The following is a 14421-nucleotide window of genomic DNA, read 5'->3' on the forward strand; positions in this document are numbered from 1 at the left end:
TTGCCAGGGATTTGTTCAAAAGGAGGGATATTACGGTAACAAGAGGGCATTCACTAAGACTGGAAGAGAAAAGGTTTCAGCACCAGCATAGGAAGGGGTTCTTTACGGTAAGAGCAGTGAGAATATGGAATTCACTGAGTGAGGAGACGGTAATGTCGGATTCACTAAACCAGTTCAAGCGGGGACTGGATGCTTTTCTAGATACCAGGCAGATTTCTGCATATACTTAACAATAGAATAAAATAGTAGGTTGATACAGGGATTTATTCTGACTGCTGGTTTCAGAGTCGGGAGGGAATTTTTCCTCAGGTGAAGATTGGCTAAATCATTTGGGGTTTTTGCCCTCCTCTGGATCAACTTTAGCAATTACAGAACTAACAGGTCGAACTTGATGGACGCAAGTCTTTGTTCGGCTTTACTAACTATGTAACTATGTTTTCATGTTTACAATGTGGAAAATGCTTTACAGCTAAATCAGATCTTGTTAGACATCAGAGAACTCACACAGGAGAAAAGCCGTATTCATGTTCAGAATGTGGGAAATGATTTACAGATAAAAGGAGTCTTATTCCACATCAGCGAATTCACACAGGAGAGAAGCCATATTCGTGTTCAGAATGTGGGAAATGCTTTACAAATAAAGGGAATCTTATTAGACATCAGAGAAATCACACAGGAGAAAAAAACATTTTCATGTTCACTATGTGAGAAGTCCTTCAGAAATAAAGGGCATCTTAGTAGACATCAGAGCATTCATACTGGAAAGTCACCATATTCATGCTCAGAATGTGGGAAGTGTTTTAGTTATAAATCAGATCTTGTTAAATATCACAGAATTCACACAGGAGAACAACCGTATTCATGTTCAGAATGTGGGAAGTCTTTTATGCGTAAATCAATTCTTGCTGCACATAACAGAATTCATACAGGAGAAAAGCCATTTTCTTGTTCAGAATGTGGGAAATGTTTTATATATAAATTGGATCTTGTTAAACATCAAAGAATTCACACAGGAGAAAAGCCGTATTCATGTTCATTCTGTGAGAAATGCTTTCCAAAAAAAATGTATCTTGTGCAGCATGAGAGAAGTCACACAGAAGAGAAGCCGTATTCATGTTCGGAATGTGGGAAATCTTTTATACATAAATCGTACCTTGTAAAACATGAGAGAAGTCATACGGGAAAGAAAGTGTAATTATGTTCACTGTGTTTTATAAAGTTTAATAAACATTGTTCAGCATAAATGAGTACACCCCCTTTGATGAGTAAGATTTTATTTAATAGCTCACTGAACACAAGATCAATTTCTAAAATTTTGCCAACACTAAGTTTCATAGAACATTTTTTTTGTAATCAAAACATGAAAGTAAGGGTAATAATATAACTCTCATTAGAAAATCTTCAGTTTTACTCAAATTAGTTGATGCAAAAATGAGTACACCCCACATCAAAAGATACTACATCTATTATTTTGTATGGCCTCCATAATTTTAAAGGACGGCCCCAAGTTTTCTAGGCCTGGAATGAACAAGTTAGTGACAATACTATATCTATCTTTTATCTCTTTTTCGATAACGAGCTCTTAGAGCCTGGATGCTGGATGGAGCGATGACAACTTGTCTCTACAGAATCCCCCATAGGTGTTTGGTTGGGTTCAGACCAGGAGACACTTGGCCACAGAATCACTGTCACCCTGTTCTTCAGAAATGTAACAGTGGCCTACCAAGGGAACAGAGTGATGGCAGCATCTTTTCTTTCACTACAGAGCAGAACATCTGTGAATTCAAGATACCATCAATGAAATGTAGCTCCTCATGCAGCCCCACATAAGGACACGGCCACCACCAGGTCTCTCTGTAGACACCATGCATTCTCATTGTATTCCTCACCTCTTCAATGTTATACAGTTTTGAAGCCATCAGTTCCAAAAAAAACCTTTATCTTGGTCTGATCACTCCAGAGTATAAAGTCCCAGGAGTCTTCATATGTTTCCGCATGTGTCCTGGCAGATTGTAGGGCGGCTTTTTTGTGCATGGGATTTAGGAGAGGCTTTCTATGTGGACAACACCCATGTCTGCCATTCCTCTATAGAAAAATATGTCTGCTTTCAGCTCATCTCTCAATGCTTGGATGAAAAATCACAGTTGGGAAGGAATGGACGGGACAAAGAAAGTTACTGATAATCCAGCACTTGTTTTCCAGTGTGAATAACGTCAAAAACTTTTATTGAAAAATCCAAATTAAAATCATAGAAACATTAAAAAACAGATAGGAGCAAAACATCTCTGCGTTTCTACCTGGTATTTGTGTTCAGTTCTTCTTCATGACATAATAAATCACCAGTAACCGGCTTCTTCTACACATCATAGGGTCTAATGCACAGCGGAGACCCCCAGCCCCAAATGGACATGTGCAAGTATGTCTACATTACCCCTATGGATGATCATATGTCCACAACAAAAAGCATCCGTGCAATAGAAGAATGAAGTGTCAGCATCTATAATGTGTATATTATGTATAATTACTATAAAAGAGGAAAAAACACAATTCAGTAAATGGATACAAGGTCTGAACGATGATTCATATCACTGGGGAATCTGGGGTCCAATTCCAGAATCCACAAGGCTTCTCGGGGGTGTACTTTTTATACCAATCTCCCCCTTAGCTGGTCTGGTGACATATTCAATACCCACAACTGTAAAGTGATTAATCCCTATTGTGTTGTATGAGATGTTGTGATGCTGCAGATGTATTACGTGTTGTGGGGCCAAGAACGTCCCTAACGTGTCCCCCAATGCGGTGACGTAAGGGTCTGACCGTGCCCCCCACATATTGCAGCAGACAAGCTTCACATTGTATGGTGTCAATGGCGTGTGGAGCTACAACTAATGAGATGTCGGATATTATAGGGTTTATTATGGTTAGTAGATGCAGACATTTTTGCTTTGTGCACAGACTTGCACCAACCACATTTATTTCTCCCACATTCAATGAAACCTTTGGTGTTTGTCCTCCACGTGTCAGTTGTCTTTCTTGTTGCTGGATCCTTGTCGGTGTATAACATAGGTAAATGTTTTCTGGTAATATTCACTATATTATAGGAATCTTCTCTGCAGCCAGTATTGAATGTATCTCTAGACTGATGGATGTTTCCTTCTTTGTGAGTTTTCGGTAATGTATGAAATATTGGACATTGTGGGTGATTTTCCTTTAATCGTTCTATTTGTTTGGCATTAAGTACAGCCGATACCAAACCCTCCTCCAAAAGACAATGTAAGGGGGTATTGTATGAATTAGTAGGATCTCCATCTAGAGTGCGGCATATATTAGTATCGTCATCCATGTTCATAACCTCCGGCTCATACAACCCACTATCCAGAGCTGTGATCGAGCCCCCTTTATCTGCAGCTCTAATGACTTTATTAGGGCTGTGCTCAGGGCCGTATCTGGCATTCATGCTGCCCTAGGCACTTTAAGTGCTCACGCCCCCTACTGGTAATTCATACTAAAAGTGCTCATACCCTTTAGGCCCCCTTCACACGTACCGGAGACACACACGTACACCCATTATAATCTATAGGCTACGCACATGTTCACACGGACCGGACATGTCCGTTTTTTGCCGGCAGCTCGGACGTCAGTACGTCCTGCACACAGATGACATAAAGTGTGACATCCGCACACACGTCTGTGTGACACGTGCCGGAAGAGAGTGCAGAATAGAAATGACAGATATTTAGGTGTTAGATGTGCAAAGATCGAGATAGATGATAGATATCCGTGAGATATATAATTAGTGCCGTGTGTGTGGAGTTTACTGTACTTGTGTTTAGCTAATAAATTAAAAAAGAGATGTGGAGTCCTCCCTATTTTTGATAACCAGCAAAAACAAAGAAATGACATCACAAAGAAATAAAAAAATGAAGAAAACCACAAACATTCATATAATCATATTAGTCTCATTATATAAAATATACACTGCTCAAAAAAATAAAGAGAACACTTACACAACAGAATATAACTCCAAGTGAATCAAACTTCTGTGAAATCAAACTGTCCACTTAGGAAGCAACACTGATTGACAATCAATTTCACATGCTGCTGTGCAAATGGAATAGACAATAGATGGAAATTATTGGCAATTATCAAGACACCCTCAATAAAAGAGTGGTTCTGCAGGTGGGGACCACAGACCACATCTCAGTACCAATGCTTTCTGGCTGTTTTGGTCACTTTTGAATGTTGGTTGTGCTTTCACACTCATGGTAGCATGAGATGGACTCTACAACCCACAGAAGTTGCTCAGGTAGTGCAGCTCATCCAGGATGGCACATCAATGCGAGCTGTGGCAAGAAGGTTTGCTGTGTCTGTCAGCGTAGTGTCCAGAGGCTGGAGGCGTGACTAGGAGACATGCCAGTACACCAGGAGACGTGGAGGGGGCCGTAGGAGGGCAACAACCCAGCAGCAGGACCGCTACCTTCACCTTTGTGCAAGGAGGAACAGGAGGAGCACTGCCAGTGGCCTGCAAAATGACCTCCAGCAGGCCACAAATGTGCATGTGTCTGCACAAACGGTTAGAATCCGACTCCATGAGGGTGGTATGAGGGCTCGATGTCCACAGATGGGGGTTGTGCTCACAGCCCAACACCGTGCAAGACGCTTGGCATTTGCCACAGAACACCAGGATTGGCAAAGTCGACACTGGCGCCCCGTGCTCTTCACAGATGAAAGCAGGTTCACACTGCGCACATGTGACAGACGTGACAGAGTCTGGAGACGCTGTGGAGCGATCTGCTGCCTGCAACATCCTTCAGCATGACCGGTTTAGCATTGGGTCAGTAATGGTGTGGGGTGGCATTTCTTTGGAGGGCCGCACAGCCCTCCATGTGCTTGCCAGAGGTAGCCTGACTGCCATTAGGTACCGAGATCAGATCCTCAGACCCCTTGTGAGACCATTTGCTGGTGCGGTTGGCCCTGGGTTCCTCCTAATGCAGGACAATGCCAGACCTCATGTGGCTGGAGTGTGTCAGCAGTTCCTGCAAGATGAAGGCATTGAAGCTATGGACTGGCCCGCCCGTTCCCCAGACCTGAATCCGATTGAGCACATCTGGGACATCATGTCTCGCTCCATCCACCAACGTCACGTTGCACCACAGACTGTCCAGGAGTTGGCGGATGCTTTAGTCCAGGTCTGGGAGGAGATCCCACAGGAGACCATCCGCAACCTCATCAGGAGCATGCCCAGGCGTTGTAGGGAGGTCATACAGGCACGTGGAGGCCACACACAATACTGAGCCTCATCAGGAGCATGCCCAGGCGGTGTAGGGAGGTCATACACGCACGTGGAGGCCACGCACAATACTGAGCCTCATCAGGAGCATGCCCAGGCGGTGTAGGGAGGTCATACAGGCACGTGGAGGCCACGCACAATACTGAGCCTCATCAGGAGCATGCCCAGGCGTTGTAGGGAGGTCATACAGGCACGTGGAGGCCACACACAATACTCAGCCTCATCAGGAGCATGCCCAGGCGTTGTAGGGAGGTCATACAGGCATGTGGAGGCCACACACAATACTGAGCTTCATCAGGAGCATGCCCAGGCGTTGTAGGGAGGTCATACAGGCACGTGGAGGCCACGCACAATACTCAGCCTCATCAGGAGCATGCCCAGGCGTTGTAGGGAGGTCATACAGGAACGTGGAGGCCACACACAATACTGAGCCTCATTTTGACTTGTTTGTAGGACATTACATCAAAGTTGGATCAGCCTGTAGTGTGTTTTTCCACTTTAATTTTGACGGTGACTCCAAATCCAGGCCTCCATTGGTTAATAAATGTGATTTCCATTGATGATTTTTGTGTGATTTTGTTGTCAGCACATTCAACTTTCTACAGAACAAAGTATTCAATGAGAATATTTCATTCATTCAGATCTAGGATGGGTTATTTCAGTGTTCCCTTTATTTTTTTGAGCAGTGTATATACACAAAGATGAAAAACGTCCATAACAAAATATATTAACTATCAAATAAAATATGTAATTTTACACCAATACACATCGCCACAAATATATATATATAGGCGTATATAGGAAATGCAAAAAAAACATAAAAAGTTTTATTTATATAGCGCCAACATATTCCGCAGCACTTTACAATTAAGCGGGGACATGTACAGACAATAAATTCAATACAAGGTAAGACAGTTTAAACAGTTACATTAGGAGCGAGGGTCCGGCCGCTCGCACGCTTACAATCTACAAGGGAATGGGGGGAACACAATAGGTGGAAAGTGCTTGTTATTTCAGGTCTGACAATTATAATAAATAGGGATTTTCATATAAAGCTGCATGATCCGGTCATCAGCCCGTATGTATAAGTGCAATAATCAAGTATCGAGTGCAGTTATCGTGTGCATGGAGGGTGTGAAGACAGATGAAGAGTAGGGAGCAGATTCTGAATAATATATAGAAGGAGGGAACAGGGGAAAGTAGGTTTACTGAGTTGTTGAGGTGGTCGGCTTGTTTAAAGAGATGGGTTTTTAAAGCGCGCTTGAAGACATGGGGGCTAGGCATCAGTCGGATCGTCTGGGGTAGTGCATTCCAGAGAACTGGCGCAGCACGAGAGAAGTCTTAGAGACGGAGGTGCGAGGTTCGGATTATGGGGGATGTTAGGTCATTTGTAGAACGGAAAGCACGTGTAGGGTGATAGACAGAGATGAGAGAGGAGATATAAGGTGGTGCAGAACTGTGGAGAGCTTTGTGGCTGAGAGCGATGAGTTTATATTGGACCCTGTAGCGAATGGGCAACCAGTGTAATGACTGGCACAAGATGGAAGCATCGTTGAAGCGGCTGGACAGAAATACGACCCTGGCTGCCACAGTCAGGACGGATTGGATTGGAGAAAGTTTGGTAAGAGGGAGACCGATCAGAAGAGAGTTGCAGTAGTCCAGACAGGAGTGAATAAGAGCGACAGTAAGAGTTTTAGCAGTTTCAAAGATGAGAAAAGGTCGGATTCTGGAGATGTTTTTAAGATGCAGGTGACAAGAGCGGGTGAGTGATCGGATATAGGGAGTAAAGGAAAGGTTAGTGTCGAATATGACCCCAAGGCAGCGGGCGTGCTGCTGGAAGTTATGGTTGAACCCTCCAAGGTAATTTCGATGTTAGGTAGAGTTGGGTTAGTAGAGGGGAGAAACACAAGAAGTTCAGTTTTGGAGAGATTCAGTTTAAGATAGAGGGAGGACATGATGTTAGAGACAGCGGACAGACAGTCCTTAGTATTTTCTATTAGGGTAGGGGTGATGTCAGGTGAAGAGGTGTATAATTGGGTGTCGTCAGCATAGAGATGATACTGAAACCCAAATCTGCTGATTGTTTGTCCAATAGGGGCAGTGTATAGAGAGAAGAGGAGGGGGCCTAGGACTGAGCCCTGCGGACTCCGATAGTAAGGGGACGAGGAGAGGAAGAGGAGCCGGCAAAAGATACAGTGAAGGAGCTGTCAGAGAGGTAGGAGGAGAACCAGGAGAGAACAGTGTCCTTGAGGCCAATAGAGCGGAGCATAGTGAGGAGGAGCTGGTGATCCACAGTGTCAAATGCGGCAGAGAGATCCAGGAGAATCATCAGGGAGCAGTGACCTTTGGATTTAGCTGTTTGTAGATCATTAGAGACTTTAGTGAGGGCAGTTTCAGTGGAGTGTAAGGAGTGGAAACAAGATTGTAGAGGGTTGAGGAGTTATCTGAGAGATAGCGGATTAGACGGGAGTGGACCAAGCGTTCCAGGAGTTTAGAGATGTAAGGAAGGTTAGAGACAGGTCTGTAGTTAGCAGTGCAGTTCTGGTCCAGAGATGGCTTTTTAAGTAAAGGGGTTATGATGGCATGTTTAAATGAGGAAGGAAAGATACCTGAAGAAAGAGAGAGGATAAATATTTTAGTCAGGTGAGTGGTGACCACCGGTGAGAGAAACTGCAGGAGATGTGAGGGAATGGGGTCACTGTTGCAGGTTGTAGGCCGAGAAGAAGCGAGGAGCTGGGTAACTTCTTCTGTGACTGGCTCAAAGATGGCTAGTGAGCTTGAAGTGCGGCAGGTAAAGGGATCCAGGCACTGAGGAGATTGGGCTGAGATGTCCTGATGGATGTGGTTGATTTTTTCTAGGAAATAAGTGGCCAGATCCTCACCGCTGAGGTTGGTGGTGGGGGGCCTGTGCATTAGGTTTCAGGAGAGTTTAAGGTTTCAAAAAGTCATTTTGGATTGTTGGACAGTGAAGTGATGAGGGTGGTGAAGTAGGATTGTTAGCCAGATGAAGGGCAGAGTTATAGGTTTTGAGCATGAATTTATAGTGGATGAAGTCCTCTGCTAAAAGAGATTTTCTCCACTGACGCTCAGCACACCTAGAGCAACGCTGAAGAAAGCATGTTTGCATTGTGTGCCAGGGCTGCCATTGTCTGCGTCGGGTCTTTCTGCATATAGAAGGTGCTGCTTCATCTAGGGCGCTCTTCAGTGTATTATTGTAGTGTGACAATGCCAAGTCTGGACAGGAGAGGGAGGAGATGGGGGCTAAAGATGTGTGGAGATTGTCCATAAGCAGCTGGGTATTAATGGTACGTGTATTCCTATAAGTGTGGTAAGTGGGGGTGTCCCGTGAGAGGAGACAGTTCTTGACAGAGAAGGAAGGAAGGTTGTGGTCCGACAACGGGAGAGGGGAGTTAGTAAAGTCATGCAGCAAGCATAGACAGAAGAAAACCAGGTCCAGAGTATTCCCGTCTTCATGTGTAGGAGAGTTAGTAACCTGTGAGAGGCCGAATGAGGGGGTTAGAGAAAGTAGATGAGAGGCAGATTGGGAGAGGGGATCATTGATGGGGATGTTAAAGTCTCCCATGATGATGGTGGGGATGTCACAGGATAGAAAGTGAGGAAGCCAGGAGGCAAGGTGATCCAAGAACTGGTGGGAGGCGCCTGGAGGGCGATACACAACCACCACTCACAGGGAAAAGGGTTTGAAGAGTCTGACGATGAGGACTTCAAAGGAAGGAAACATAAGTGAGGGAACTGGGGGGATGACCTGGAAAGCACATTGTGGTGAAAGGAGCAAACCAACACCTCCACCCTGTCTATTCTCAGGTCTGGTGGTATGTGAAAATTTCAGCCCACCAAATGAGAGCAGCAGCTGCGATGGTGTCTGAATGCTGGATACAGGTTTCTGTAATAGCCAGAAGGTGAAGGGAATTAGAGAGGAAAAAATCATGAATGTAAGTTAGTTTGTTACACACAGACTGTGCGTTCCAGAGAGCACAGTGGAAAGCAACAGGAGAGGGCATGCACTGAATGTTACTAAGATTAGCAGGGTTTCTATATGCAGCTGGAGGAGAGTGGTGTATGCTAGTGGAGGGAGGACCAGGGTTGGGGGAGATGTCGCCAGCGACTAGGAGGAGAAAAAAGAGAAAGAGCAGGTGGTGCAATGATTTGTATGAACTTTTGCGTGCTGTATGGAGGTAGTGGATGGTTTGGAGTGGGTGAGAAATGTCAGTAGAGCCTCAGAGTTATACATGAGAGAGGGGAGAAGGGAGGGGTGGATATGGAGAGAGTGCACAGAATGTGTTAAAGGGCGGGCGAGATGTGAGAAAGCAGAAGTTAAAACAAGTAAGATAACAATCATTGTACCATTTAACTATACGCACCAAAGTCTAAAAAACATGTATCATCATTCACCCAGAACACATTCTAATTCTCCTCTGAATATCATAAATGGGAAGGAAAAATTATTGACCTAATTTATATATTATTTGTTTTACATTTTTCGCAATCTCCACTTTTAAATCTGTATCTGCCGCCTGCAGTCTATCAGCAGTCAACAAGATTAAATCCAGGGAACACTTATTAATCTGCTCGAATTGATCACAGAAAGTCCCATCCTCTGAAAACAGAGTGGGGCGCAGATGGACTCGCAGTCCTCGCGATAGGCGTTTTTCTCCACAGTATTCCATTACAGTTGCAGCATGAAGTTCATAGGAGACTCACCTTTTGGTTTCTTTTCCCAGTCACGTCTCCTGAATTCACTTGTGGATATTTTGAGAAAGTCCGAAGATATCGTTGTCTGAGACAAAATACCAGGTGATAGAACAAGTGAGTGCTCCTAGGAGAGGAGGCAGTATTAAGAGAAGGTTATTAAGGAGGGAAGCCTTCTGGATATTGACTGTAAATCGTCTGTCTCCTAAAGGCCTGAATCTAGAGTATAATGTGAGTCTGTCAGTAGAGCTGGGGGACAAATGTCCCCTTTCTCTTCTTTCTTCTTGCAGACAGTACAGACACGGTGGTCTCGCTGGAGCGCAGATACCGCATTGTGCACTAACACATCTATGGTTATAGAAATGATCGGGGTCAGGAATGAAGTTGAGATTTGATGAAGGTTTTTTATGGATAGAGCAACATTGGATTCCGGGGAAGAAGCTTTCACATTACTATTTGTGGCTTCGGTTCTTATGTTGTGATAATGTCGGTATACTCATTGTTTTTTGAGTATGTAGACAGTGATCAGGTCATAGAAGGGTTATGGATTTAGAATGGCTTTCATTTCTCATTGGGTGAATATTTTAATATCTGAACGGATGACTAAATTATCAGCATTAGAACATTTTAATAACATTTTTTAAAATTAAAAAAATAGGAGAAAAAAAATATTAACTAAATAAAATATTAAAAATTCGCCAGACCCTCATCACAAGATGGCGCCGAGAACTCTGCACAACAACATGGAGAGGAGGAGATGGCGCGGGAGGATGCTGAGGCTGAGTCGCACCCGGGAGAACCTGAGCCTACGTAAAGACAGGTATCTGTACAACTCCGCTCTGCTATACAAGACACAGACGTATCTCTTAGGCCGGGGTCCCACTAGCGTACGGTATGCGATGCGAGACCACCCGATGCGATATGCTAATGACACTCGCTGCTGCTCTGCTGCGAGCGGGAGCCGAATGTCAGTGCTCCATGCTCTGATCCTCTCGCACGGCTGCGGAGGGGACGGGGAAATCAGTTTCTCCATCTCCTCTGTTGCTGGCATTGGCGGGAATTGCACTGCACTCGGGTGGTATCTGAGTGCAGTGCGATGTTTCACACGCACCTGTAGATTATATGGGTGCATGCGATCCGATCGGAGCTGGAAAACAAAACGCCGCTGAGCAGAGAATCCGAGGATTACTGGGTACAGACGCAGTCTGGTGTTTTATCGGATTGAAGTGAGAGCGAGCCCTGACTGGGGAAACAGATGAACTTACTATAGATGTGGACCTGATGAGACTACTGGACTTACAGAACCTCCGGGAGCAGAGAAATCCTCATCACTGGAGAAAGCGGCCACTATGTGACGTCAGAGGGAGGAGGAGCCGGAGGAGCGACTGCGCCGGGATCATCTGCAGATCTGGGCGGGGCAATGACCCCTGAGGGGGAGGAGCTGCGGTGACGTCATCACTGTCACATGACCGCAGCCTCATCACAGCTCCTTCACCATTATAATAACTTTATAGTTTATGGTTGCGTTTAGTTTGGAGTTGATTATTTGTGCTCCTCCATTCTAGCTGATTCACTAGTGAGCCGTCTACATCAGAGTGGGTTTATAGATGATCTCCCTGTAGCCTCTATTCTGTACAGTTCATTGCTGACCTGACTAGAATGGAGTTGCTGGAGCGATGTCCTCATAGGATCAAATCCAATCTAGACGGCTCATGACTGAAACCTCCAGAATGGAGTTAATTCCAGGAGCTCCTCATAGATTCCAATCTAGTGGCGTAGGAATTATAAATGTATGTATTGTCACTTTTTGTGACATACATAATTACACACAGCACTGATTGTTCAGTTTTGCCCCAATTTGACTTCTACTGTATTTCCACCAGTCCCAGCCACAGCACCGACATTTCTGAACAGTGGACGGAGCTAGACAACATTTATGTGATCATTTTTGCCCCTTTTGTGATGTAAATTATGATAATGTCCACCCGCTCTTCACAATGCTGGTGCTGACCAGGACTGGTGGACAGGCAAGAGAAGTAACATTTTGTCAAACATGAACAATCAGAGCTTTGTGTAAGTTTTTAAACTATGAAAAGTGATAAATTAAAAAATAAGTTTTTCTTTATATTAACACAAAAAAGCTTTCTACCTGTCATCTTTTATTAATACTGGCATGCAAAATTTGTTTCTTCATGAATTGTGGCTGCAATCTTGTATAATGTCTGCCAAGAAATAATAAAACACCCTGCAGCAACTCCAATCTATATGTCTCAGTACAGAGATGACAAGATTGAGCTGCTGCCCTGAGGTCCATGATTTGGGGGCACAATGTACTGTGTATAAGGACGTCCTCTGTACAGAAACTCCATTCTACAACCCCTGGCAAAAAATATGGAATCACCGGGCTCGGAGGATGTTCATTCAGTTGTTTAATGTTGTTGAAAAAAAGCAAATCACAGACATGGCACAAAACTAAAGTCATTTCAACTGGCAACTTTGGGGCTTTAAGAAACACTAAAAGAAATCAAGATAAAAAATGTGGTACTCAGTAAGGGTAATTTTTTTCAGACCAAGCAGAGGGAAAAAATTATGGAATCACTCAATTCTGAGGAAAAAATTATGGAATCACCCTGTAAATTTTCATTTCCAAAACTAACACCTGCATCAAATTAGATTTGCTCGTTAGTCTGCATCTAAGAAGGAGTGATCACACCTTGGTGAGCTGTTGCACCAAGTGGAGTGACATGAATCATGGCTCCAACACGAGAGATGTCAATTGAAACAAAGGAGAGGATTATCAAACTCTTAAGGTAAATCGTCACGCAATGTTGCAAAAGATGTTGGTTGTTCACAGTCAGCTGTGTCTAAAATCTGGAGCAAATACAAACAACATGGGAAGGTTGTTAAAGGCAAACATACTGGTAGACCAAGGAAGACATCAAAGATTCAAGACCAGAAACTTAAAGCAATATGTCTCCAAAACAGGAAATGCACAACAAAACAAATGAGGAACGAATGGGAGGAAACTGGAGTCAATGTCTGTGACCGAACTGTAAGAAACCGCCTAAAGGAAATGGGATTTACATACAGAAAAGCTAAACATAAGCCATCATTAACACCTAAACAGAAAAAAACAAGGTTACAATGGGCTAAGGAAAAGCAATCGTGGACTGTGGATGACTGGATGAAAGTCATATTCAGTGATGAATCGCGAATCTGCATTGGGCAAGGCGATGATGCTGGAACTTTTGTTTGGTGCCGTTCCAATGAGATTTATAAAGATGACTGCATGAAGAGAACATGCAAATTTCCACAGTCATTGATGATATGGGGCTGCATGTCAGGTAAAGGCACTGGGGAGATGGCTGGCATTACATCTTCAATAAATGCCCAAGTTTACATTGATATTTTGGACAGTTTTCTTATCCCATCAATTGAAAGGATGTTTGGGGATGATGACATCATTTTTCAAGATGATAATGCATCCTGCCATAGAGCAAAAACTGTGAAAACATTCCTTGAAGAAGACACATAAGGTCAATGTCATGGCCTGCAAATAGTCCGGATCTCAATCCAATTGAAAATCTTTGGTGGAAGTTGAAGAAAATGGTCCATGACAAGGCTCCAACCTGCAAAGCTGATCTGGCAACAGTGCTGTGATGGCCTATTTTTATTCGTCCCATACAGAATCCATGAATGGACGGACAGACCTGTGCTAGGCATACCTGAAAATTACTTTATTAAACATGGACATAGTCTTTCCTAAGTAACATTGGGGTCCCTGATGGTCCTAACCTCAGCAACTTATGTTTTATCCAATATGTAACAGTGTGTCCCTCTCCCGCCTGTGTTCATGTACTCTATGTAATGTAACCTGCTTTAGTTTAAGGGGTGTAACAGTGTGTCCCTCCCCCGACCTGTGTTCATGGACTGTAATGTAATCAGGCCTAGGTCAATAGCTCTTGTTGCATCTAGTGGGTTTGAACCCTTTCCCCATCCAGGGTCTGATCCCAGTAGACAGAACAATAGACTCATGTTTGGCCCTATCAGTTGCATGGTGACTCCAGACGCTGGAGGGTCTCAGGCTGCAGCCAGATCCTCGTGGCGTATGTGGATTGATAGAAGCTGCAACGTGGGATTGTGTCGTGTCCCTCATCTGCTGGATCCATTGAACTCATCCAAGGACTATTTCTATATTTTCCCTGGCGGGAGGCACTCCCAGACTTGTTTCTGCTGTTATATAGTGTTATATAGCAAAAACAAACCAAATATGGAGTATATGGCAAAGAATCAAAAAACTTTATTGTAAACAATATACAGAAAAGACAAACGTGATTAAAAAGGACGACACACAGACAACCAAACTGGGTGACACATATACAACATAATAGATGTTAAATATCTATTGGGACAAGAAGTGC

At 43.9% G+C, this 14421-nt stretch overlaps 1 protein-coding gene across 1 annotated transcript; it reads left to right on the forward strand.

Annotated features, from left to right (window-relative positions):
* Positions 1-430: 430 nt before the first annotated feature.
* Positions 431-1195, forward strand: LOC141223140 (uncharacterized; the record flags this gene model as incomplete). Its single annotated transcript, XM_073666758.1, has 1 exon — positions 431-1195. A coding segment is annotated over one exon (765 nt), but the record flags the coding sequence as incomplete, so codon positions are not given.
* Between the last annotated feature and the right edge of the window lie 13226 nt (positions 1196-14421).

Source organism: Phyllobates terribilis, unplaced genomic scaffold (assembly GCF_046119375.1).
Source record: "Phyllobates terribilis strain yellow unplaced genomic scaffold, ASM4611937v1 Scaffold_370__1_contigs__length_1879735, whole genome shotgun sequence".
Taxonomy (NCBI): domain Eukaryota; kingdom Metazoa; phylum Chordata; class Amphibia; order Anura; family Dendrobatidae; genus Phyllobates; species Phyllobates terribilis.